This window comes from Hypanus sabinus, chromosome 17 (genome assembly GCF_030144855.1).
Source record: "Hypanus sabinus isolate sHypSab1 chromosome 17, sHypSab1.hap1, whole genome shotgun sequence".
Taxonomy (NCBI): domain Eukaryota; kingdom Metazoa; phylum Chordata; class Chondrichthyes; order Myliobatiformes; family Dasyatidae; genus Hypanus; species Hypanus sabinus.
This window is the reverse complement of record NC_082722.1, coordinates 21,282,421-21,309,204: the sequence shown is the minus strand read 5'-3', so window position 1 is coordinate 21,309,204 and position 26,784 is coordinate 21,282,421. Positions and strand designations below refer to the sequence as shown.

At 41.8% G+C, this 26,784-nt stretch overlaps 1 protein-coding gene across 5 annotated transcripts in view; it reads left to right on the top strand.

The window, feature by feature from the left end:
- Window positions 1-26,784, top strand: part of LOC132406727 (palmitoyltransferase ZDHHC1-like) — a 54,225-nt gene that overhangs the window by 16,123 nt on the left and 11,318 nt on the right. For 4 of the 5 annotated variants that reach the window (XM_059992638.1, XM_059992637.1, XM_059992635.1 and 1 more), the window contains exons 5-10: window positions 5,489-5,613; window positions 10,592-10,747; window positions 16,291-16,406; window positions 20,803-20,873; window positions 22,082-22,184; window positions 25,407-25,509. In XM_059992638.1, the coding sequence (XP_059848621.1) occupies window positions 5,489-5,613; window positions 10,592-10,747; window positions 16,291-16,406; window positions 20,803-20,873; window positions 22,082-22,184; window positions 25,407-25,509 (674 nt within the window). The remainder of the gene's footprint in view (window positions 1-5,488; window positions 5,614-10,591; window positions 10,748-16,290; window positions 16,407-20,802; window positions 20,874-22,081; window positions 22,185-25,406; window positions 25,510-26,784) is intronic. The other variant, XM_059992639.1, reaches the window with a different exon arrangement.

Sequence of the window (26,784 nt, the reverse complement as noted above, 5' to 3'; positions counted from 1 at the left end):
AATTTGACCCTGTTCCAATCCTATTTGTTTTTCCGGTTTTGATTGTTTGTAAATATATATTGAGAGGATCGGAGTTGGGGACACTGATGATTTTGTAATTTTTTTTTATAGATACTATAAACAGCCCATTTTTTTTCTTTAATATGTAGTTAGTGGTTAGGTTGTTAGTTTAGTTTTTCTTAGGGTATTAATATTATTTATTTATTTTATTTTCCTTTTTTCAACATGATTAACTAGTTTTTGTTTCGCTTATATGACATTTGTATCATTCATGATTTGGGAAGACTTAACTATATTGTACTTATTGCTTGTGTATCCTTTTACGTTCATTTTAATTTTGTAAGTTTGTAATCCCATTATTTATGTCCTAATCTTATCCAGTTGATATTAATAAAAAGGTTGAAAAAGAGAAAACAAATAAGAAGTTACAGAGAAAGTGCAGTGCTGATAAGCTGTATAGTGCAGCATCATAATGAAGATTGCAAAGCCAAGAGTTGATTTTATTTTACAAAGGAGCAGTCTTATAACAGCAGGATAGAAGCCACGTTGAGCCTGTTGTAGTTGCTTTCAGACCTGTGCATCTTCTGCTCTATGGGAGAGGGGAGAATAAAAAATGCCTGGAGTGGGTGGGGTTTTTGATTGTGCTGGCTGCTTTACAGAGGCAGCAAGAAGTATAGACAGAGTTCATAGAGATGAGGCCGATTCCCGTGAGGTGCTGACCTGTGGACACAACTCTCTGCAGTTTCTGCAATCTTTTAGTTCTTGTTATTGTCAGTTATTTGGGAAGTATGAGTGTGAGGGCAGCTTGTTGTTCTCGCTGTCGGATGTGGAAGGTCCTGGAGTCTCCGAGCCTCCCGGACGTCCACATCTGCGCCAGGTGCGCCGAACTGCAGCTCCTGAAGGACCGAGTTAGGGAACTGAAGCTGCAGCTCGATGACCTTCGCCTGGTCAGGGAGAGTGAGGAGGTGATAGAGAGGAGTTACAGGCAGGTGGTCACTCCGGGGCCACGGGAGGCAGATAGGTGGGTCACAGTCAGGAAGGGGAAGAGGCAGGTACTAGAGAGTACCCCAGTGGCTGTACCCCTTGACAATAAGTACTCATGTTTGAGTACTATTGGGGGGGGGACAGCCTACCTGGTGGAAGTGACAGTGGCCGGGCTTCCGGCACAGAGGACGGCCCTGTAGCTTAGAAGGGTAGGGATAGAAGAAAGAGGACCATAGTAATAGGGGATTCGATAGTCAGGGGTTCAGACAGGCGGTTCTGTGGAGGTGATCGGGAGTCCCGGATGGTAATTTGCCTCCCTGGTGCCAGGGTTCGGGACGATTCTGATCGCGTCCAAGATATCCTGGTGGGAGGGTGAGGAGCCAGAGGTTGTGGTACATGTAGGTACCAATGACATAGGTAGGGAAGGGGAAGAGGTCCTGAAACGAGAGTTAGGAAGGCAGTTAAGAAGAAGGACCGCAAAGGTAGTAATCTCGGGACTACTGCCTGTGCCACGCGACTGTGAGAGTAGAACTGGAATTAGGTGGAGGTTGAATGTGTGGCTGTGGGATTGGAGCAGGGGGCAGGGATTCAAGTTTCTGGATCATTGGGACCTCTTCTGGGGCAGGCCTGACCTGTTCAAGAAGGATGGGTTACACTTGAATCCTGGGGGGACCAATATCCTAGCGGGGAGGTTTGCTAGGGCTACAGGGCAGACTTTAAACTAGTAAGATGGAGGGGGGGGGGGGCGGGAATCAATTTGAGCAAACTATGGGAGAGGAGGTTAGTTCACCAGTAGAGCAAGTAAATAGACAGTGTGTGAGGGAGGGAAGGCAGGTGATGGAGAAGGGATGCGCTCAGCCGGAAGATGTAGAGGAGAAGAAAGAAAAGGATAATAAATTTGAATGCATTGTTAGAGATGAAAAGAGAGGAGGAGGTGGAGAGTATCTTAAATGTATCTATTTTAATGCTAGGAGCATTGTAAGAAAGGTGGATGAGCTTAAAGCGTGGATTGATACCTGGAATTATGATGTTGTAGCTATTAGTGAAACATGTTTGCAGGAAGGGTGTGATTGGCAACTAAATATTCCTGGATTTAGTTGCTTCAGGTGTGATAGAGTAGGAGGGGCCAGAGGAGGAGGTGTTGCATTGCTTGTCCGAGAAAATCTTATGGCGGTGCTTTGGAAGGATAGATTAGAGAGCTCCTTTAGGGAGGCTATTTGGGTGGAATTGAGGAATGGGAAAGGAGTAGTAACACTGATAGGAGTGTATTATAGGCCACCTAATGGGGAGCTTGAGTTGGAAGAGCAAATGTGTAAGGAGATAGCAGATATTTGTAGTAAACACAAGGTGGTGATTGTGGGAGATTTTAATTTTCCACACGTAGACTGGGAAGCTCATTCTGTAAAAGGGCTGGGTGGTTTAGAGTTTGTGAAATGTGTGCAGGATAGTTTTTTGCAACAATACATAGAAGTATCGACTAGAGATGGGGCAGTGTTGGATCTCCTGTTAGGGAATGCGATAGGTCAGCTGACAGATGTATGTGTTGGGGAGCACTACGGGTCCAGTGATCACAATAGCATTAGCTTCAATATAATTATGGAGAAGGACAGGACAGGACCTAGCATTGAGATTTTTGATTAGAGAAAGGCTAACTTTGAGAAGATGCGAAGGGATTTAGAGAAAGTGGATTGGGTCATGTTGTTTTATGGGAAGGATGTAATAGAGAAATGGAGGTCATTTAAGGGTGAAATTATGAGGGTACAGAATCTTTATGTTCCTGGTAGGTTGAAAGGAAAAGTTAAAGGTTTGAAAGCACCATGGTTTTCAAGGGATATTAGAAATTTGGTTCGGAAAAAGAGGGATGTCTACAATAGATATAGGCAGCATGGAGTAAAGGAATTGCTCGAGGAATATAAAGAATGTAAAAGGAATCTTAAGAAAGAGATTAGAAAAGCTAAAAGAAGATACGAGGTTGGTTTGGCAAATAAGGTGAAAGTAAATCCGAAAGGTTTCTACAGTTATATTAAAAGCAAGAGGATAGTGAGGGATAAAATTGGCCCCTTAGAGAATCAGAGTGGTCTGCTATGTGTGGAGCCGAGGGAGATGGGAGAGATTTTGAACAATTTCTTCTCTTCGGTATTCACTAAGGAGAAGGATATTGAATTGTGTAAGGTGTGGGAAACAAGTAAGGAAGTTATGGAACCTATGTCAATTAAAGAGGTGGAAGTACTGGTGCTTTTAAGAAATTTAAAAGTGGATAAATCTCCGGGTCCTGACAGGATATTCCCCAGGACCTTGAGGGAAGTTTGTGTCGAAATAGCAGGAGCTCTGACGGAGATCTTTAAGATGTCATTAGAAACGGGGATTGTGCCGGAGGATTGTCGTATTGCTCGTGTGGTTCCATTGTTTAAAAAGGGTTCTAGAAGTAAGCCTAGCAATTATAGACCTGTCAGTTTGACATCAGTGGTGGGTAAATTAATGGAAAGTATTCTTAGAGATAGTATTAATAATTATCTGGATAGACAGGATCTGATTAGGAGTAGCCAGCATGGATTTGTGTGTGGAAGGTCATGTTTGACAAACTTTATTGAATTTTTTGAAGAAGTTACGAGGAATGTTGACGACGGTAAGGCAGTGGATGTAGTCTATATGGACTTCAGCAAAGCCTTTGACAAAGTTCCACATGGAAGGTTAGTTAAGAAGGTTCAGTCGTTAGGTATTAATGCTGGAGTAATTAAATGGATTCAACAGTGGCTAGATGGGAGATGCCAGAGGGTAGTGGTGGATAATTGTTTATCGGGATGGAGGCTGGTGACTAGTGGGGTGCCTCAGGGATCTGTTTTGGGCCCAATGTTGTTTGTAATATGCATAAATGATCTGGATGATGGGGTGGTAAATTGGATTAGTAAGTATGCCGATGATACTAAGGTAGGAGGTGTTGTGGATAATGAGGTGGGTTTTCAAGGCTTGCAGGGAGATTTATGCTGGTTAGAAGAATGGGCTGAACATTGGCAGATGGAGTTTAATGCTGAGAAGTGTGAGGTTCTACATTTTGGCAGGAATAACCCAAATAGAACATACAGGGTAAATGGTAGGGCATTGAGGAATGCAGTGGAACAGAGAGATCTAGGAATAACAGTGCATAGTTCCCTGAAGGTGGAGTCTCATGTAGATAGGGTGGTGAAGAAGGCTTTTGGAGCGCTGGCCTTTATAAATCAATGCATTGAGTACAGAAGTTGGGATGTAATGTTAAAATTGTACAAGGCATTGGTAAGGCCAAATTTGGAATATTGTGTACAGTTCTGGTCACCGAATTATAGGAAAGATATCAATAAATTAGAGAGAGTGCAGAGACGATTTACTAGGATGTTACCTGGGTTTCAGCACTTAAGTTACAGAGAAAGGTTGAACAAGTTAGGTCTCTATTCATTGGAGTGTAGAAGGTTGAGGGGGGATTTGATCGAGGTATTTAAAATTTTGAGAGGGATAGATAGAGTTGACGTGAATAGGCTGTTTCCATTGAGAGTAGGGGAGATTCAAACGAGAGGACATGATTTGAGAGTTAGGGGGCAGAAGTTTAAGGGAAACACGAGGGGGTATTTCTTTACTCAGAGAGTGATAGCTGTGTGGAATGAGCTTCCTGTAGAAGTAGTAGAGGCCAGTTCAGTTGTGTCATTTCAGGTAAAATTGGATAGGTATATGGACAGGAAAGGAGTGGAGGGTTATGGGCTGAGTGCGGGTAGGTGGGACGAGGTGAGATTAAGAGTTTGGCACGGACTAGGAGGGCGGAGATGGCCTGTTTCCGTGCTGTGATTGTTATATGGTTATCTGGTTAAAGCCAAGCCGTGATGCATTCAGATGATCTGGCGGCTGTCCTGTACAGTGACAGAGGGTTCAGGAGAATATTCACAGGCAATAATCAGCTACTGGAAGGTTATCAGATTGGTTGCCATGCTAATTGTGTCAGGTGGACCTCACCACTATAGATTCTTGCCAATGACCAAAATCAAAGGAGGGTGATCCCACTTCCTCCCAAATCCCAAAGGTGTGTTAATGAGCTGCTGTAAATTGCCCCTAATGTGCAAGTAAGGGAAGTAATCCAGGGAGTTGGTGAGAATATGAGGAGAATAAAAAGTGAGAGTACTGCAGGACTGGTGTAAATGGAGAGCTGGTGTACATTTGTTGCATCAAGGTGTAACACACGCAAAATGTTGGAGGAACTTATCAGGTCAGTCAGCATCATGGTGAAAAATAAACAGTAAGCGTTTCAGGCTGAGACCCTTCATCAGGACTCAGTTGACTGTTTATTCATAGGTGTTGAAGAAAAAGTTTGTTTTTTTAATCTTTGCTAAAATTGCTCAGCCATCCCTTCTGCACCACACCTGTTCAATAGGCTTTGACGGCAGAAAATCAGAATTGTAGCAGTTCAGGTCACTGAAGTCTTTACAGTGCACATGCATTAATATTCATTAACTTGATGTTTTTAATTTGCTTTCTCATGTAGGTACTTCCTGAGCTGTGTTATCTCTGCTGTCCTTGGTTGTCTGATAATTATCACCATTTCAGGCTTTGTCTTTGTTGGATTCTTTTTAAATCCAAAACTGCTTCGAAGCAACCCAAAATTCGGATGTAAGTTTATTTGCTAAATTTTAATTTCAGTGATGTTATGTCTCAGATGCTTTGTACAACGCAAGTTATTTTGCTACCTGTTTTAATTGACTGTGTTTGAATGATGTGAGAATTCTTTCAGGAGTCGCTTCTATTTTGAATCTTTTTCTTGTGTGCTCACACAATTATGTTTATAAATAGAGATGTCTGATGTTTTTGCCTCCTTTTGGTAGGAGCCCAAGACCATGTATAAAGACTGTGCAGTTCCATTGGCTTACTTTAGCTAATTTTCCAGAGATGACTTCAATTTCCCTATCAAGGGGTAGTGGTAGATGCAAGTACAATACGGGCATTTGAACAACATTTAGAAAGGCACATGGATGATTGAAGGAGGGAAGGGTTAGATAGTTGGCTCTGAAGAGCCTTTACTATGCTGTAGTTTCTCTGAATCCCATGTTACAAGTGGGGATGTATACTTACACAATACTTCCTCTTGCATTGAGCCATTTTATCAGTGAGGACAAAATAACGCACTGCCATTGTTTATTAGTTGAGGCTAACATTAGTCTCTGGGGTTGAACAAGACTACTGCGGAAGAAATAACACAAGTAGTCAGGTTCCACTTCTGGTCACTGTACTGTGGATCCATAAGTTTTGGACACGAGTCAGTGCTTTGAGTGGGTTAACAGTCACAGGCCAGTCTCTCCTTTGCCACACTCTCTCCAGTCCAAGGATTCGAAGATGCCAAGAGGTGTTTCATGGTGCTGTGTTCCTCTGTGAGGCACATTTTCCCTGGCGCGCAAGGCTGAGGGATTAGGAAAGGGTTCAGCAAATGGGGCTATCAGGGAAATGGATGAAATTCAAGAATTGGGGATCATGGAAGAAATAGAAGCAGATTGGGGGGGATAATGGGTGCAAACATTGTGACTTAGTGGAAGTGCAATAAAGGCTTTGGGAATACTGTACTTTAATGAGCTAGCCATGGTACTGCATCTTCCCACAATGCTTTGCAGGTGCTGAGCTTGGCAGCGCTGCACTCTGACCTGTGTGTTCCTGTGTCAGCTGACTGGAGGAACCTGGCAATAATTTTAAACACAATTGACATTATACCAAATCTTATTCCCTCATCCTTTTGTGTGAATAAAAAACTGACACTATTCTTTTGTTCCTTTTAAACATTTATTTTTTTCCTGACATAACTTCTGTATGAGCAAAACTTATTCTGTATCTCAATTTTTGGATACTGATTTGTGAAATCTGTAAGTGAATTTCTGAAATCTAAGTGGCTTATAACGCAAATGCAAGGTCACCTGTACATGTCAAGCAAAAAGAGGTTCATGCTGTGGGATCTTTATAAATTCCTCAAGACGGCAGCATCCATCATAAGTTGTGCCATCACCCAAGACATGCCCTCTTATCATTTTTACCATCAAGGAGGTACAGGACACTGAAGATACACACTCAATGTTTCAGCTTTTTTCCCTTCGTTATAATATTTCTGAATGAACAATGAATCCAAGGACCCTCCCTCACTTTTTACAGTACTTATGTAATTTAATTATATAGGTAGCGAGACAGAGAGATATACTTACTACAGTACAATGCAAAAGTCTTAGGCACATGTGTATAGCTCGGGTGTCTGTACTGTAGTAAGCTTGTATATTGCACTGTACTGTTGCCCCAAAAATAACAAATTTCATGACATATGTAAGTGATGACAAACCTGATTCTGACGTGAGTCCCTACTGTGGACTGAGAGTGGGAAGGGGACAGGAAGAGGGGTATCATGTTTAGGAAAATGGGAGGGGAGAGAGGAGAGAGAGCAGGAAGCATGAGGGAGATGTCCTGTAATAATCAAAAACCAATTGTTTGGGATCAAGTGACCTTGTCCAGTGTCTCAGGGCTGGGTATGTCTGCAGCCATGTCACCCCTGCCCCAGCACTCCTGCACTGCCACCTGTACCACACCCTGCCTGCAGTGCTCCCCCCTCACCTTTTCCAGTATCCTTTGCTCCTGCAGATTTACAAGTTTGCTCAGCACTCCACGTTGACAGGTACAGCCGTGTCCAAGAGTGTTAGGCACCCTATTTAGATAGTTATAAATACAAAGCCTTTTGTGCAGTACTGTATATATACCTCATGTCAATTATAATTGTATAATGATGTATTGCAATGTACTCCAGTGATATTAAACCTGATTCTGATTCTTATGGAAATATTTCTTGGAGAGGAGCAGTGAGTTCTGTGGTTGGTCACTTTAAATTTAGACCATTATGTTTACAAAAGTAATGAGTGCATTCCAGCCCCATATAGGTACCACTTGTTAGTTCGGTTTGGGTAATGGAAACTCTACCTTGCAGAATTCATAAGCGTCACCCTGAAATCCGATGCGGACTAAGAACTTACTGTTAAGAAATTCATGTATGGTGGGGATGGGAAAGATATAAGCAATTCTATTCATCTCTCAGTCCTTTATGCAGATAATAGGCCGGTCAGTTTGACGTCAGTGGTGGGTAATTAATGAAAAGTATTCTTAGAGATGGTATATATAATTATCTGGATACACAGGGTCTGATTAGGAATAGTCAACATGGATTTGTGTGTGGAAGGTCATGTTTGACAAATCTTATTGAATTTTTTGAAGAGGTTACGAGGAAAGTTGACGAGGATAAAGCAGTGGATGTTGTCTATATGGACTTCAGTAAGGCCTTTGGCAAGGTTCCGCACGGAAGGTTAGTTTGGAAGGTTCAATCGTTAGGTATTAATATTGAAGTAGTAAAATGGATTCAACAGTGGCTGGATGGGAAATGCTAGATAGTGGTTGTGGATAACTTTGTCAGGTTGGAGGCCGGTGAGTAGTGGTGTGCCTCGGATCTGCATTGGGTCCAATGTTGTTTGTCATATACATTAATGATCAGGATGATGGGGTGGTAAATTGGATTAATAAGTATGCGCAGATGATACTATGGTGGGTGGCATTGTGGATAATGAAGTAGGGTTTCAAAGCTTGCAGAGAGACTTAGGCCAGTTAGAAGAGTGGGCTGAATGATGGCAGATGGAGTTTAATGCTGATAAGTGTGAGGTGCTACATTTTGGTAGGAATAATCCAAATAGGACTTACATGGTAAATGGTAGGGCATTGAAGAATGCAGTAGAACAGAGTGATCTAGAAATAATGATGCACAGTTCCCTGAAGGTGGAATTCCATGTGGATAGGGTGGTGAAGAAATCTTTTGGTATGCTGTCCTTTATAAATCAGAGCATTGAGTATAGGAGTTGGGATGTAATGTTAAAATTGTACAAGGCATTGATGAGGCCGAATTTGGAGTATTGTGTACAGTTCTGGTCACCGAATTATAGGAAAGATATCAACAAAATAGAGTGAGTACAGAGAAGATTTACTAGAATGTTACCTGGGTTTCAGCACCTAAGTGACAGAGAAAGGTTGAACAAGTTAGGTCTTTATTCTTTGGAGCGTAGAAGGTTGAGGGGGGACGTGATAGAGGTATTTAAAATAATGAGGGGGATAGATAGAGTTGACGTAGGTAGGCTTTTTCCATTGAGAGTAGGGAGATTCAAACAAGAGGACATGAGTTGAGAGTTAGGGGGCAAAAGTTTAAGGGTAACATGAGGGGGAATTTCTTTATTCAGAGAGTGGTAGCTGTGTGGAATGAGCTTCCAGTACAAGTGGTAGAGGCAGGTTCGGTATTGTCATTTAAAGTAAAATTGGATAGGTATATGGACAGGAAAGGAATGGAGGGTTATGTGCTGAGTGCGGGCCAGTGGGACTAGGTGAGAGTAAGCGTCGGCACGGAGTAGAAGGGCCGAGATGGCCTGATTCTGTGCTGTAATTGTTCTATGGTTATAATGTGGCTTTGTATTATGTAGCATAGACATATGGATTGTTTTCTAGGAGCAGAACCCTATCTCCACCACGTCCCAACCAAATAACATAGGGTTGCCTGTATTCACCAGCTACAGATTTGGGAAAAAAACAGTTTGTTCGTCGATTCTAATGCATATTTATTATTTTCCAACTTTTTTCCCCACAATAAATGAGGTTTTGAACAGGCTGTCTTCTTGATGAACTCCAATTTGCTTGTATTTGCGAGATGCAACAGTTCTACTTTGCCATAGGATTAAACATTCAAAAATCAGTATCAGTTCAAGGTTTTTTAAACACTTAGTTCAAATGACTTGATAATTTGAATAATTACTGTAAATAAATATTTAAAATCCTGAATTGAAATTCTTAATTATGTTAATATTTTGTCTAAATGTGATTTGAAATATTAATGGTAATCAATACACTTGGATCTTGATTTAAGTGTGTCTTGAAGATCCATATTATCTCAGGCAATAGGAGTTTCTGGCTTTCATGCAATTATGTGCAAGAACACTACATTATTAATTCTTTAGTATTTTTATACTCAGTTATTTCTCATAGTTAATAATTCCTTGACTCTAAACAGAAAATTGAAATATTTTTTCATATTAGTGTATACAGTCTACCCTCCCCACAGTTACAGAAATATTATTGTGTTTTGGTGTATACAGTGTATACCCCCCACAGTGACTAAAAATCTTATATCATGTTAGTGTATTTACTTTCTTTGAACATTTTTAAGTCCCACTGATTTTCTTGCTCTGTTGGAATTATTTTATCACTTTATGTACTTTATAAAAATTGGAAAGTCATTGATCTTTCAAAAAGCTTGAAATCTTTAGTTATGTTTGTAGAAGTGTGGATAAAAGGATGTGCAGTGTAGATTAAGTTTGATAATTTTATACACCAAGCGCATTTCACAAAAGAAACGATAAGGGCTTAAATCCAGTATAAGTTGTTTTATGGAATCAGGCAGTCTGATTATCAAAAGAGGTTCCGCTGCTCTGAATCTTCAGAATTATACTTTACGCCTTTTTTTTTAAAAAAAAGGTAGACTGGGAAAGAACTGGTGGAACTTAAATCAAGTTTAAACTTGTACTCTTTATTCCAACAGTTGTAAATGACACAAATACCTGGCTTGTATTTCTGCCATATTTTTCCATTCATACAAATGCAACTACTATTCTTGTTCTCGCTGTGGTGACTATTGGACTAAGTGTGACTGCACTGATAGTTTTGTGCGATCTTCTGTTCTTCCACTTCTACATCAGTAAGTAATGTACAGAATGGTCTGCTCCCGTTTTAATGTCTGTAAGATTCACCGTTAGTATACTGCTTTTTTAAAAAAGAAATTCAGACCTCTTTAAATTATGTCTTAAAGATTGTGTTACAAGCAAATGATTGTTTAAAAGTTGAACTTGATCCGTTCTGTACGATGGAAGGTTTCTACTTTGACAGGTCATAGAAAATATGACTGACGATAAAATAGGCTTAGCGTATGGTTTTAACCATAGTCGAGCAGACTAATCCTACTTTCCCAATAGAGAACTCCATTTTTTAAATAGAAGGTTGGTTTTCCTGGACTGTTCCTTGTAATTAACAGCAGCAGGTTACTGTTCCATAGTTTTAGTTTTACCACTTCTGTTCTGCCTCAAGGGTGCAGACCTCCAACCTTGCATTTCTTTTCATGAAATAATTGACAGGAAGATGGGTACTTTGTTAATCTCACCCAGAGGGCAGCATAAATGTAATATTTAACTGGATTGCTAATCTAGATGAATGGCAGGGTGGAGAATTGTCTCTACCAAAGAAGGTGTAATGTTCTCCTTGCCTCTGCTAGTCTACAGGTCATCCTTGGGCAAGGTGTAGCACCTGCTTAGAGCACCCCCCCCTCCACTCCAAGATCAGGGTGACATGAAGCCATGGGAGCAGGTGATGGAAGGTCATATGAGCAGCTGGTGCATATTGTAAGTCCTGGTTATGTGACTACTGACACCAGGCAACCTCTGAAGAATATTGATAATGGTTGGGGTCATCTGTCTTGTAAAGAAACTGCCCAGAAGGTTGCAATGGCAAAGCATGTCTGTAGAAAAATTTACCAGGAACAATTGTGGTCATAGAAAGATTATGATCCCACAGGTCATATGACACAGCACAGAATAAGTGAATGAACAAACAAAACTAATCTTGAAGTTTGATGCCTGATCAAAGACAGTTAATAATTCCTGATTCTGACAGGAAAGGTTCAAATTTTGGAACAGATTCAAAGAATGTAGAAATGAAGGTAAATAGAAATGGCCTGTGCTCTTCTCATACACACTCAATTGACCATCAGATCATTTATGTTTCATAGTTCTGTAGCTCTTGGTTGTATTCAGATTGCAAAGCCAGTTCATTATTAACAAAGTGGACATTCTGAGATTGAATTTTTTTCAAATAAGAAATTGATGTATTATAGAAATCAAAATATAGTAATTGAAGACCATAAGACAGAGAAGCAGAATTAGGCCATTCAGCTAATGAGTCTGCTTGCCTTTGTATCATCACTGATTTATTTTCCATCTCAACCCAATTTTCCTGCTTTCTCCCCATAACATTTGCTGCCCCGACTAATCAAGAACCATCAATCTACACTTTAAATATGTCCATCGACTTGGCCTCTATAGCCATCTGGTGAGGATACCCAAAAGGAATATAAGTTGTTGCTTCTCCACTCCAGAGAGTGGCTTCATGACAGTATGTGAGGCCATGGTCTGACATGTCAGAATGGGAATGGGAAATCAAATTGAAATGTCTGCCCAAGGGGAAATCCCATCTTTTTGCGGCAGATGGAGCAAAAGTGCTCATCGAGTGGCCACTCAGTCTACATCGACTCTCACCAGGAGCACCAGATACAGTAGCTGATCCTGACAGATTTGTAGGTGAAACGTCGCCTCACTTGGAAGGACTGTTTGGGGCTCTAAATTGAGGTGAGGGAGGAGGTGTAGGGGCAAGTGTAGAACTGGTCACACTTGCAGGCATAAGTGCCAGGAAGAAGATGAGTTGGGAGGAGTAAGTGCCCCAGGGAGTCACGTAGAGAGAGATCCCTGTAGAAAATGGAGAGCTGGGAGAGGTAAAGATGTGCCTAGTGCTCGGATCATGTTGAAGAGGGCAGAAGTTAGGGAAAATGATGTGATGGATATGGAAAAGCATGTATTTTTTATACCATTGTAAAGGGGCTTTCTTCTTTTTCTTTGTAATGTCCATCCCTAAAGGGGCGGAGGTGTGGGCTGAGACCTCTCAGTTGTTGGGTGAGTGGCAGTGCTTGGCTGAGGGAAAGCGACAGGGATTGGAGTAGGCGGGCTGGTGGCGTTGTTAGAACTGTCGGGTACAATTACCTCTGGGTGACAGCTGTAAGTTATGTGAAAGTGTGGGAAAATGCGTGTGGTTCGGCTGGAAGTCAAATGCTGCAGCTGGGGGGCTTATCTGTGGCAGGAGATTGGTGGGAAGTTTTTAGGGTATCCCTTTTGGCTAGGGGGGCAGATAAATAGCTTGCGGTGCCAAGCGGATCTGTCAAGGGGATCAGCTCCTCCCTCAGTTGTTCAGTTGATCCGAGACGTGTCAGGAAACTTGGAGGCAGCCCAGTGGGGAAATGGCTTAGGGTCTCTGGGGGAGCATGTTCCCAGCAATGTACCAAGGAACTCCCGAAAGGAACAGACCCTATTCCTGAAGGCTTAGAGGGACCAAGCGCACAGGTGTTGTTATGGATGGATGGAAGTCAAGTTAAAGCCATCCTCGGCACCGGGGCGCCGGTTAAGTTGCTGTACAGTTTGTTTTATAACCGTTATTGGAAGCATTTACCCTTGATGACATTGAGGGCACTGGAGATTTGGGGTGATTATCCAGACGACGTTTGTTGGTCAGTGAAAATGGAGTTCTTAGAGGCAAATGTGGAGGTGACTGAGGTTCGTGAATCGTTAATGCTGATGTGTCCGGACACTGTTGAGGCAGGAGGCAGGCAGCGTTTCAGTTCTGGAGAGAACCAATATCCTGCTGGTGCGCTTGGGGGCCTGCCCAGAGGAGGCGGGTGAGAGCTGTTTGGAGGCATTGTCGATGCACCCAGAGTTTCGAGCTGCTTGTGCGGACGTGTGTAAAGGCATTGGGCCGATACCGAATTCAAACAATAGCCGGTTGTGGTACGGCCTGGGGGAAGTATCTAAGGGTGAGACCCTCTTAGTGAACACTGCGAAATACTACGAGGGAGGGGAGTTGACCGCTGAAGACACATCGGTGAGAGAGAGGTTGCGACGACTGGCCCCGACAGCCATGGAAGACGTAGGCAGCGTGTGTGTGGATTATATTGCGCTGAAGAGGCACACTGTCAGTGACCAGAATATGGCCCTGAGGGCCGAAGAGGCGATGGCCTATCTGAGTGGTATGAAATGATTTAAGGTGCTGGATCTGAGGAGTGGATGTTGCCAGATCCCGATGATGGGGCCGACAAGGAGAAGACAGCCGTTATAAGTTTCCTGGCAGTCTTCCAGTCCGAAAAGATGCCACAGGGCATATCCGGAGCCCTTGCAACCTTCCCGCGGGGCATGTGGAAGACCATGGGGGATGTGGCGGCGTTTGGAGTTTTGGCATATGTGGATGATCACTTGGTATTTGGATTTGCCTCAGGAGAATATGAAGTGAGGTCGTTGCAGGAGCGGCTGAGAACGACAGAGTTAAAGTGTTTTCTGGACTCGTGCCAGGGCTGGCGAAGGTCGCAGCTAGTGAGTGACTGTCTCTACGGAATCAAGTTTGAAATGAAGATGGAAAGACTGGAGACGGTTGATCTGGAAGAAGTCATGAGGAAGAAAAAGCTGGAGAGAAGTGCAGTGAATACTGAACTGGAGGCTGACCAATCTTGAACTGCTGCTGTTCAGGTCGGGGTGGAAGAAGCTGTTGGGGTAACTGCATCCCAGATTGAGATGGCCGGGATGCATGAGTCAGAACTGCTGAGCCTGTGGCGAGAGTTGCAGGGGCCAGAGAAGAAGCTGATATCTCAATTGCAGGAGGCTGAAGAGACTGCAGGAGCAGTGCAGGCCACGTGTTTCCGTTTGGAGAAGATCAAACAGCAGCTACTGATCGCAGAAATGAGGAAGAATACAGATTCGATGGATAATGTGCTGGATGTGTGGTACATGCTGCCTTTTGCTGACTTTCCCTCGATTGAGGAAGAGACCTTTGGCCCTTCTCCCACTGAGTCAGGTGTAGTGGGGAGGGTTAGCTGTGTGCAGTGGGGGGCATGAGTGAGAAGTTGAGAGAGGAGTTGGTAGTGGGCCCGAGGTATCCCCAGTTGTGTCCGAGCCTGAAGGGTTTAGGTGAGGGGGTATGGAGGTCTCAGAAGGATTAGGGAACTCCCAGATAGTTAGCCTATGTAGCGCCTGAGGAACAGGGAGTGAGGATTACTGTGTGGGGAGGAGATGTCACTGTTTGTGCTTGGGTTAGGGTGTGTTGGCAGGAGAGGTGGCGAGTTATTTAAGTCATGAGGACATGACTTTTATTTGGTGGGGGGAGAGTGTAAAGGGGATTCCTTCTATTTCTTTGTTACTGTGTATGTAATCAAAATGGCTTCTTTGTTTTGTTAAAAGTAGGAATGCTTCTTTGTTGCGAGAGTGTGCTGGAAGCTTGTTTGGGTTAAAATTTACTGATAACAAGAGTTGTATTCCTTTGTAAACCAATTGGGATTAATGTTGTTCTTTCTTCTGAGTCTGTAAGCTATTGTTGGCGGGCTTTTGGGGAGATCGGCGCGAGGGGTTGAGAGAGAGAGGATGCGATGCTGTAAACTGCGCAAGGAACGGACCCTAAGTTGGGGTCCAAGGCCAGGAGATACCCCGAGGAGAGGAGATGAAGCTAGATATGCTTGGTTGACCAATTCGGATGGTCCTAAACTGCGATTCGAGGAGTTCGGAGGAGATCGAATGGTAGCCAGAAGACTTCAGTAATTGAGCTCCAATGGTTGTGCACGAAGTGGTTTGGACTTTGATAAGTTTGGCGTCTTTTCTTTTTTTTTCTTCATATATACTGTATCGTTATTAATCACTTAGTTATAGTAACCTTTATATATTGTACTCATTTAATCGCATTTGGTGTACTGTCTATTTTACTGTCTATTTTCTTCCCACCCCCACATCTAATCCTGATGAAGTGTCTCAGCCTGAAACATCAACCATCTGTTCCACTCCAAGATGCTGCCTGGCCTACTGACCTCCTCCAGCATTTGAATGCATTGTTCTAGATTTTCAGCACCTGCACAATCTCTTCTGGGTGTCTGTTTTACTGATGGCTGACATGTTTTGCATGTGTTTCTTCTGTCCATTAAATTATGGCCAGAGTTGCCTTTTTTTATCAAGATGTACCACATGCATGTGTGCCAATTCTCCATCCAGAAGCATATAACTGGAAAATATCTTGTGAATATTCCACCTAATTGCAGAAACAGTACATGCATCCAAAACCACTGATATATTGCATAGTAGCAAAAATGAACGTTTTAGCATTTATCAGATAAACTTCTCAATGTTTTCATGATAAAAGACGGTTCTAATGGTGTTCAGCATTAAAAAATATATTTTGATTTTCTAAAGTATCAAAAGCATTTTACATATATTTTTCAGTTTGTTATCTTAATAAATTTTACTTCTAAATTTGATTCTCATTTATGTACAAAGCCCACAACTAACATGCAAAATTAATTTAATATTATTACTCATTTTGCAAGATGTTGTTAGAGGTTCAGTGTAGAATTTGCAGGTGGCACATAACTTGGATATGTTCTTTTTCTGACAGTGTGGAAACAAATAAGCACTTATGAATATATACTTTTCCGCCGTGAGCAGCGAGTGTCGAAAGTCTCACCACAAAATGATCATGACATAGAAGCTTTACATTGGAAATCTAATCAGGTAGCAAGGTGTCAGTTTTCTATAAGTGATATGTGCATTTTATAATTTCTGATACTGTCCTGCACCTGTTTAGAAAACTTTATGTTCTCAGATTAAGCTGATTAAGATATTGACAGTGAATTGTGAATCTTGAGAGAGTGGCAGAAACAGGAAGTATTTTGTATGTAGAGAAATGAATAGAAGTTAATAGATTCTATCTAATAAAATGACATGGGCTGGAATTTAGGATATAAATAGTCTAGGCAGATTTGAGTAAAAGTAAAAAGTGGTAATGTGGAGGTCTACTAAGCATTGAGACATCATGCTAAGAGACATGACAACATGTACAATTTGTTAAGTACCCCGTAACTGGGTGTCTTACCAGCAAAGATAGAAATATCCGTTGGAGTCTGGTGGTACTATTTTCAACGGTGTTTATTAGTAAAATATACAAATCAATATCAATGCAAATATACTGATAATACACGTTAGCAATACTAAGCCTAAAAGTGTGGGTATAATAATAATCAATAATAAACAAGCTCTATCATTGTCTAGGGGATAATGAATTGTCACATGGAAATATAAAGTTCAGTTCCGTTCATGCAGGCTGAGGTAGTTGTTGGTCGATGTGTTGCAGTTGTTGGAGAGAGAGAGCAAGAGAGAGAGAGGGAGAGGGCGATCAAACAGTGACAGCTATTGTCTTGCAAACCTTCCTTTACGATCTTGATCCGTCGATGTGTTGTTGTGGCCATTCAAGCATGACCCCTCTGTCCTTTAGCTAGACAGTTCTTCCGTGGTGGACTCGTCACCCAGGCAAGGGTGGACACACACACAAGCCCTCACCGGCCTCGCTATAAACACTATGAGTTAAAATTGACCGATCCTTCGTTCGCTCTCCGATGCCCCACACTTTCTCGTGGGTTTCTGATGCTCACTAGTGTGTCTCCTGGTGCGTTTGAGGGGTGTCACCCCAGACCTCACTTTTATCCCCACTCACGGCGTCTCAGGTGTCAATCAGGTTTGAATGGCTTAGCCAATCAAACCAGCCCACTCTGGCTGTCCACTGAGGAATTTTAATGAGCAGGATGGTACCACATAAACAGCCCTCTCCGCAGCCATAAGTCTTTCGGATAAATATAACTCTCTCTCAGGCTGTTATCAGCAACAGATGTCCTGTCCTGTTTTCTTTTGTCTCTCTTACTGTCTCGTTAGCAGCATCGAAATAGTAACAGTTTGCGATACTCCAAAAGGGGGGGCAACTCTGCACCCTTCTGCCCATCAGAGTTGTTCATCCTTCGTAACAAGTACATCTGTGCTCCAGTGTTGGACAATGAGGAAGGTTGACAAATGATTCAGCAGGATCTTAACCAGTCAGGAATATTGTCAGAGAAATGATGGGTGGACCTTCAGCTGGACCTATGTGAGGTGCTACACTTTGGGAGTTTGCACGTAAGATGAAGGTGTAGAATTTTTAGGAGGATTCTTAACGACATTGATATACAGAGACATTTTGGAGTATGTTCATAGTTCCCTGAAAGTGGCACCTATCGTAAGAAGGTGATAAAGCAGGCATGACATATTTGCCTTCATCAGTAGTGGTGTTCAGTGTAAAAGTGGTGAAGTCATTTTGCAGCTGGTGTGCTACAATTTGGAGATTTATGTGCAGTTGTGCTTGCCTCATTTCAAGAAAGATGTAGAGGCTTTGAACAGGGTACAGAAGAGTTCACCAGGATGTTGTCTGGATTAAAGAGATCAGCTGTAAGGAGAGGATGAACAAGCTTGGACTTTTTTTTTGTACTGTCAGAGGCTGAAGGGAAGACCTGACTGAAGTATGCGGTCTGAATGGAATGACGTGTTCGTATGGCACTGAAGCAAAAGTGTTGCATTGTATCTTAGTACATGGGGCAATAATAAACCAATTGAAGCATAGATAATTTAGATAGTCAGAAGCATAAGGGAGGTCTACAGTTGCTGGAAATCCTGAACAACACACAAAGTTCTGGAGGAACTCAGTAGGTCAGGTGGCAGCTATAGAAGGATTTAAACAGTCAACGTTTCAGGCCAAGACCCTTCAACAGTCTTTGTTTCAGAGTGGAAATATTAAATGCTAAGGGGGATTGCTTTAAGGTGATAGTGTGGGGAGGAGAGTTCAAAAGAGTTTACATGGCAAGTTTCTTGTACAATGGTGAGATCAGCACTGAGATTGTGGTTGAATAATAAATTTAAGTGATGTTGACTGAGGAACGATTAGAGTAATTCTCTTTTACTTCAGGGTATCTCTATCAGGTTTCAAACGGAGTTGATAAGTTGCTACGTAAGAGATAAGTGTTGATTTGCCCCCCTAGGCCTGAGTCAACATAGTAGTAGTCGTAGTTGATTTTGGGAAAATAGCCGGGTAAATTCGTTGCTTTTTAGGTTTGCTTAGTATGTGTATTAGTGACCCACAGTATCAATGCCGAGACTTTTTTTAATATGAGCATTGTTGCAAGTGAAGGTGATATGTTTGTTAATGGCCATATAAGGACCATGTTATGAAAAGATATTAGAGTATGTCCTAAATGATACAGTTTTCAGGGGATGAGATTGGCAAGCATATTTAAAGGTGATTGTACAAAAAGATAAAATCTGAAACAGGTCTATTTGTCACATAAACCCTCTCCACTCTGCAGAGGTACCTGCAGGTCCTGTCTCAGTCTCTACCAAAGCTGCAGGCCTCTTTCTCCTTCACCTACCATGGACCTGTCCAACATTTCATCCTCCACCATATCCATTTCTTCAACTGCCAGTTCTTTGCCTTCCTCACTTCCAGGAAGGATCAGATCTCCGTACTCCAGACCGCAGATCCCGCCGACTCAGATCCCGGTTCCTACAGCCCTGGACACCTCCATTCTGGGGATACAATCCTCACCAAGTCCAGCTCCAATGAACCTGGGCAGCACCAGACCTCAGACTCCACCACCAACTCCAGTTCTAACGAACTCAGGTGGCACCAGACCTCAGACTCCACCACTCCCAACTCAGGTTTCAAGAAACCTAGGCAGCACTGGACCTCAGAGTCCACCACTGCCAAATCCCAACTCAGGTTGCAACAAACCTAGGCAGCACTGGACCTTGGAGTCCACCACTGCCAACTCCAGCTCCAACAAACCTGGGTGGCACTAGACCTCGGATTCCACCACCAGCTCCGGTTCCAATGTACCCAGGCAACACCAAACTTCAGATTCCACCACTGCCAACGGACCCAGGCAGTACCAAACCTCAAACTCCACTGCCAACTCCAGTTCCAACGAACCCAGGCAGCACTGGACCTTGGATTCCACTGCCAACTTGAGTTCCAACAAACCCAGGACCTTGAATTCCACCGGGCTTGACCTTTTCCCTTTTCCTTCCCTACATTTTCATTCTGGCATCTTCCCGCTTCCTTTCTAGTCCTGAAGAAGGGCCTTGGCTCGAAATATCAACTGTTTGTTCATTTCTGTAGAAGCTGCTTGATCTGCTGAGTTGTGTACATTTTGTGTGCGTTGCTTTGGATTTCCAGCATCTGCAGAATTTCTTGTATACACTATTTTCATTACTTGTATTCCTTGAAAACAATATAATAGGCAATCTGCTTGAGATGTCAGTTGAAAATAAAGTAGAAGCATCAATGGTTAAGAATTGAATAATAAAAGGTTTTAATATTAGAGATCAACCATTTAAAGGCAAGATAAAAAGTTTCTCTTGTACAACCTGTAACTCAGTTTAAAAGTAAATTGGATAAGCTTCTTGGAGGAAGTGGCCAAAGGAAATTAAACAGAATAAAAGTAATTTTCTCTATCTGAGGAAACACTATCATTGGCTGAAATTGCATGATGTACATTTATTTTCAGAATTTGGCTATTGATAAAGCAGTTACTGGTTCTGAACTTGAACTTTAATGTTCAAATATTGACAGTTACTTTCCAGTATAACAATTTGAATTGGACAAATTACTTTTATCCCCTTTATGCCATTTCTAAAGATAATGACTTGGTGAAAATTCAGTTTCAAGGGCAAATATTCTTTAATCTGGACAAGTTGCACCCAATGTCAGCCCTTCACACATGTGCTTCTTACGATTGACAGTTTAACTTTGAGCTTAGCAGGCTTGGTTTATGACTTAACAAATTTGTACCAATCCTAGCGTGTATTTATCATTAAATATTAAACAATACTGAAATTCTGCCATTTTTATCTTTAATTGTGTAATCTTTAACCCTTGGTTGTAGTGATGAAACGTTTTGCTTCCATCCCGAGAGACCAGTAATGAAAAGCTTATTGGCAAAAATGTGTGTTTCTACCTGGACCACTTTGAAAGAAGCATGTCTGTAGTGAAGATTGTATTTTTTTTTAAAAACGGAAGCTCAAGTGGTATGGTAACCCTTCTGTTTTCCAGAATACTAATAATGCGGCATCTCATCAAAAGGGTAATACTCACGTTCACTTTGAGAGCACCTCAACAGATGGGTCAGTAACAAATGAATAATTACTCGTTCTAACTTGTCTCAGCATCCAAAACTAAATTGATAATCATTTTAAAAGAATTGTTAGAATAAGTCCATAAGATAGCATTATGTTAATTTACATTAAATCAAATCCATTCAAATTAATTTGACAGTGGAGGAGAGGGAACTGTTCCTGAAACGTTGAGTGTTTGTCTTTAGGCTCCTGTACCTCCCCCTGGATAGTAGCAATGAGAAGAGGGCATGTCCTGGGTGATGGGGATCCTTAATGATGGATGCCTCCTCTTTGAGGCATCACGTGTTGAAAATGTCCTCGATGCTGGGGAGGTGAGTGCCACATGATGGAGCTGGCTGGGTTTGCAGCATTCGACAGCTCTTTTCAACCCAGTGTAGTGGCCCCTCCATATCGAACATAGACCACCAAGTTGAGTCTTCATGTACAATATTTATTTATACCAGCAAGCAACATCTTAATTTGCTCACATTATCTAACTATAACCCTGCAGTTAGATGTATTATTGAAATTGGGTGTATATTTTTTACAACAAAGTATTCTTTTAAATAGGCTTATTGGAATTCAAGTACATTTAAATCTGAGGACATGTTTATAGTGAATGCCTGATTCGGTATACGTGATATTCCTTAGATCAATATTGGTACTGGGCCAGGAAGCAGATATTTTTAAAATTTGGAGCTGTTAGATGTTTTCTGCAATCAAAAGCTGTTATGAAAAATATACTGGGAACCATGGTAGGGTGTAGGAGAACTGATTTTATTCTGTTTCCTAAGTGCTTGAGATTTTGCGTACATCAGAAGAACAATACAGTGAGATACCTAAATGGGAAGTGATAGAAATGGCAAGATAGACTTTTGTAGATGGGAAGAGAGAAAACTCGGAAACACCAACCTGTTAGCCTAACATCAGTAGTTGGACTCTATAATACAGCTTGTGAGATCGAGACTCAGAAATACTAACAGCATTGAACAAAGTCAGCAGCAAAAGGATGCTTGGCTGATTTATGCTTATCAGTAAAGTTAGACCAGACACCGGATTGAATGTGTCAGGTTACATGTTTACATAGATAACCATCAGACAACAAGGTAAATTTATTTGTCATTTCCCTCTTTACTAGTGTGAAAAATCTTGCATCTTACCACTGACTGTCTATATATCACTTTGTTTTACTTTGTATCCTGTCATCTGTTTCATAGGTCAACATCAGAGTATCGCCGGGACACTGTCATGATAGAGGATGAAACTTTCCCAACAGTTGCTTCTAATTGTAATCAAGACAGAAGAAAGAAGATTTCACAGGTAAAGGAGGCTGATGCAGAGAACATTTCAAAGTATTTATAATTAATGAATTCAGGATAGATCTTCAGAGATATTGTTCAAAATCAGGTTTATTATCACCAGCATGTGTTATGAAATTTGTTGACTTACCAGCGGTTCAATGCAATACGTAATGCAGAAGAAGAAAAAACAATAATATAATAATAAATAAATCTATTACAGTATATGTATATTGAATAGATTAAAAATTGTACAATAACAAATAATATATATTAAAAAAAAGTGAGGTAGTGTTCACGGGTTCACTGTCCATTTAGGACTCGGTTAGCAGAAGGGGAGAAGCTGTTCCTGAATTGCTGAGTGTGTGCCTTCAGGCTTCTGTACCTCCTACCCGATGGTAACAGTGAGAAAAGGGCATGCCCTGGCTGCTTTAGGTCCTTAATATTGGATGTTACCTTTCTGAAACACCGCTCCTTGAACGTGTCCTGATTACTTTGTAGGCTATTACCCAAGATGGAGCTGACTGAATTTACAACCCTCTGTAGCACCTTTTGGTCCTGTGCAGTAGCACTCCCCAACCCCCCGTACCAGACAGTCATGCAGCCTGTCAGAATCATGTTACATGATTACATGTTTTTGAGTGTATTTGTTAACACACCAAATCTCTTCAAACTCCTAATGAACTATAGACACTGTCTTGCCTTCTTTAACATATAACCGTATAACCATATAACAATTGCAGCATGGAAACAGGTCATCTCAGCTCTTCTAGTCCACACCAAACGCTTACTCTCACCTAGTCCCACCGACCTGCCCTCAGCCCATAACCCTCCATTCCTTTCCTGTCCATATACCGATCGAATTGTTTTTTAAATGACAGTATCGAACCTGCCTCTACCACTTCTACTGGAAGCTCGTTCCACCCAGCTACCACTCTGAGTAAAGAAGTTCCCCCTTGTGTTACCCTTAAACTTTTGCCCCCTAACTCTCAACTCAATGTCCTCTTGTTTGAATCTCCCCTACTCTCAATGGAAAAAGCCTATCCACGTCATCTCTGTCTCTCCCCCCTCATAATTTTAAATACCTCTATCAAGTCCCCCCTCAACCTTCTACGCTCTATAGAATAAAGACATAACTTGTTCAACCTTTCTCTGTAACTTAAGTACTGAAACTCAGGTAACATTCTAGTAAATCTCCTCTGTACTCTATTTTGTTGACATCTTTCCTATAATTTGGTGACCAGAACTGTACACAGTACTTCAAATTTGGTCTCACCAATGCCTTGTACAATCTTAACATTACATCCCAACTCCTGTACTTAATGCTCTGATTTATACAGGCGAGCATACAGGCTATATAAAAGCTTTCTTCACCACCCTATCCACATGAGATTCCACCTTCAGGGAACTAAGCACCATTACTCCTAGATCACTATGTTCTACTGCATTCCTCAATGCCCTACCATTTACCATGTATGTCCTATTTTGATTATTCCTACCAAAATGTAGCACCTCACACTTATCAGCATTAAACTCCAACTGCCACCTTTCAGCCCACTCTTCTAACTGGCCTAAATCTCTCTGTAAGCTTTGAAAACCTACTTCATGATCCACAACGCCTCCTGGCTTAGTCTCATCTGCATACCTACTAATGCAACTTACCACCCCATCACCCAGATCATTAATGTATATGACAAACAACACTGGACCCAGTATAGATCCCTGAGGCTCACCACTAGTCACCGGCCTCCAACCTGACAAAGTTATCCACAACCACTATCTGGCATTTCCCATCCAGCCACTGTTGAATCCATTTTACTTCTTCAATACTAATACCTAACGATTGAACATTCCTAACTAACCTTCTGTGTGGAACCTTGTCAGAGGCCTTACTGAAGTTCATGTAGACAACATCCACTGTTTTACCCTTGTCAACTTTCCTAGTAGCCTCTTCAAAAAATTCAATAAGATTTGTCAAATATGACCTTCCACGCACAAATCCATGTTGACTGTCCCTATAACTTTATAACTGCATCAATATGTTGGGACCAGGTTAGATGCTCTGAGCTCTTGACACCCAGTAACTTGGAACTGCTCACTCTTTCCACTTCTGATCCCTCTATGAGGATTGATGTTATGTTGTGCTGATTTCCCCTTTCTGAAGTCCACATTTAATCCTTGGTCTTACTGACGTTGAGTACAATGTTGTTGTCACAACACCATTCATCCACCCTCCTCATCACCATCTGAAATTCTGCCAACAGTAGTTGTGTCTGCAGCAGATTTATAGATGGCATTTGAGTTGTGCTTAGTCACACACAGTTGTGGGTGTAGGGAGAGTTAGCACGTATCCTTGAAGCACACCATTGTTGATTTTCAGCGAGTGGAGATGTTATTTCTGATCTGCACAGGCTGTGGTCTCCTGGTGAGGAAGTTGCAGGGGGAGGTACTGAGGCCCGAGTTTTGGAGTTTGTTCATTAGAACAGAGTGTGCTATCGATAACATTGAGCGCTGAGCCATAATCAATAGACAGCAGCCTGAGCTAGGTATTTCTATTGTACCAAGAGCCAGGGAAATTGCATCTGCTGTAGACCTATTGTGGTGATAGGCCAATTGTGCTGGATCCAGGTCCTTGCTGAGGCAGGAGTTGGTTCCAGCCATGACCAAGCTCTCAAAGCACTTAATCACAGTAATTGTGAGTGCCAATGGGTGATAGTCATTGAGGCAGCTCACCCTTCTCTTCTTGAACATTGGTGTGATTATCACACTTTTGTAGCTTGAACCAGTTTGACTATTCTCCTCTGACCTCTCTCATTAAGGTGTTCTTGCCTGCAGACCTGCTGCTCACTGTATGTTTATTGTGTTTTGCACCGTTCTCTGTAAATTCTAAGGGCCGTTGTTTGCGGAAACCTTAGGAGATTAGCAGTTTCTGAGAGATGCTAAACCACCTCATCTGGCACCAACAATCATTCCATGGTCAAGGTCACTTAAATCACATTTCTTGCCATTCTGATGTTTGACCTTAATAACAACTGAATCTCTTGACCATGTCTGCATGTTTTTATGCATTGAGTTGATACCACATGATTGGCTGGTGTACAGATGTATCTAATAAAGTGTCTACTGGACATAATTAAAGTAGTACTTTGCATGTGAACAGCTCTGTCAGTTTCTGAATGAAACATATATATCCTTCTGGCAGAATTTTACATTCGGTGAATAACTGATATAAATCTTTCTGTAGTTGAAGGAAAAACGAAGACATAAAATGTCTGCAAGTAGATTTAAACGCAATGCTGCAATCAGGACCACTAAAAGACCATTTCGACCTTCTCAACTACCACCAGGTAAGGGTTAAATAGTTACTACCTGAAGTAAAGTTTTTAAAAAAGTTTGTACTTAAAACAAAGTGAAGGGATTGTGAACTTTTATAATGTCCTAATAGCCTGATTTTCTAAATTTTCATAATTTGAAATGAAATAATCTATTTATCAAAAGAAGAACATTTGTTTAAATGGTATCAACATATTGTGACAAAGTTAATGTAAAAGTCATAAAAACACAAAATGCTGGCAGAACTCAGCAGGCCAGACAGCATCTATGGGAGGAGTTAGTGACGACATTTCGGCCCAAAACCCTTCATCAGGAGAGGATTGAGGTTTCAGCCCAAAACGTCGTCACTACCTCCTCCCATAGATGCTGTCTGGCTTGCTGAGTTCTGCTAGCATTTTGTGTTTTTATTTATTTCCATCATCTGCAGATTCACTCGTGTTACCTTTTAATGTAAAGGTCTATTGATTTTAGTTAATAGATAGCTAAAGCATCATATTTACTGCACTTTATTTCAGTCTTCTGAAATATATTCAGCTATTTGAGTCATGTTGATTTTCATCTTGTGCTGAATTACTCAACTAGTTTCTTTTACTGTAGTTTTATTGACCTTCATGCATTGTAGGTAAGGGGCAGGGCATAAGAAATCACTCTGGTTCCCCACGTTCCAGATAGTCCCTTCCCTTGTACCTGTGCCATAGTCTCCCACCCGCTGCTGGAAACTTTTCTATTGTGACCACTTTCTCCTCGGGGTTCTGGGGCATTCCTGATTGTTCTAATTGTAGGTGATCTTTATACCTTGAGTTGGTACAGCCAGCCACCCCTGTAGGGTGCAGGTCAGTTTTAAGAGGAAGTTTTGTTTCTTCTTTCCATCCTTTTAATCAGCCCTGATGCTTGGGCCGTCATGGAGGATGTGATACACTGTTGCTGGTGACCCGGTCTTTCAGACTCTTGTTATTTAGAGATACAGCGCGGAACAGGTCCTTCTGGCTCAGCAAGCCGCACCAACCAGCAACCCACTGATTTAACACCAGCTTAATCACAGGGCAATTTACAATGACCAATTAACCTGCTAACTGGTACCTCTTTAGACGTGAGAGGAAACCAGAGCACCCTTGTCCTACAAAACAAGAACCATTATCCGATTGTATTTCCTGCGGGTCCCCACAACAACGGATCGACTTCTGCAATCCTTTCAGCGTATGGTCCTGATCAGACTCGAGTATGTCTTGGCCATGGTGAGCAAGTACTTACATCGTTACTGCTGTGGCAGGGCTTCGATGTAATCCATC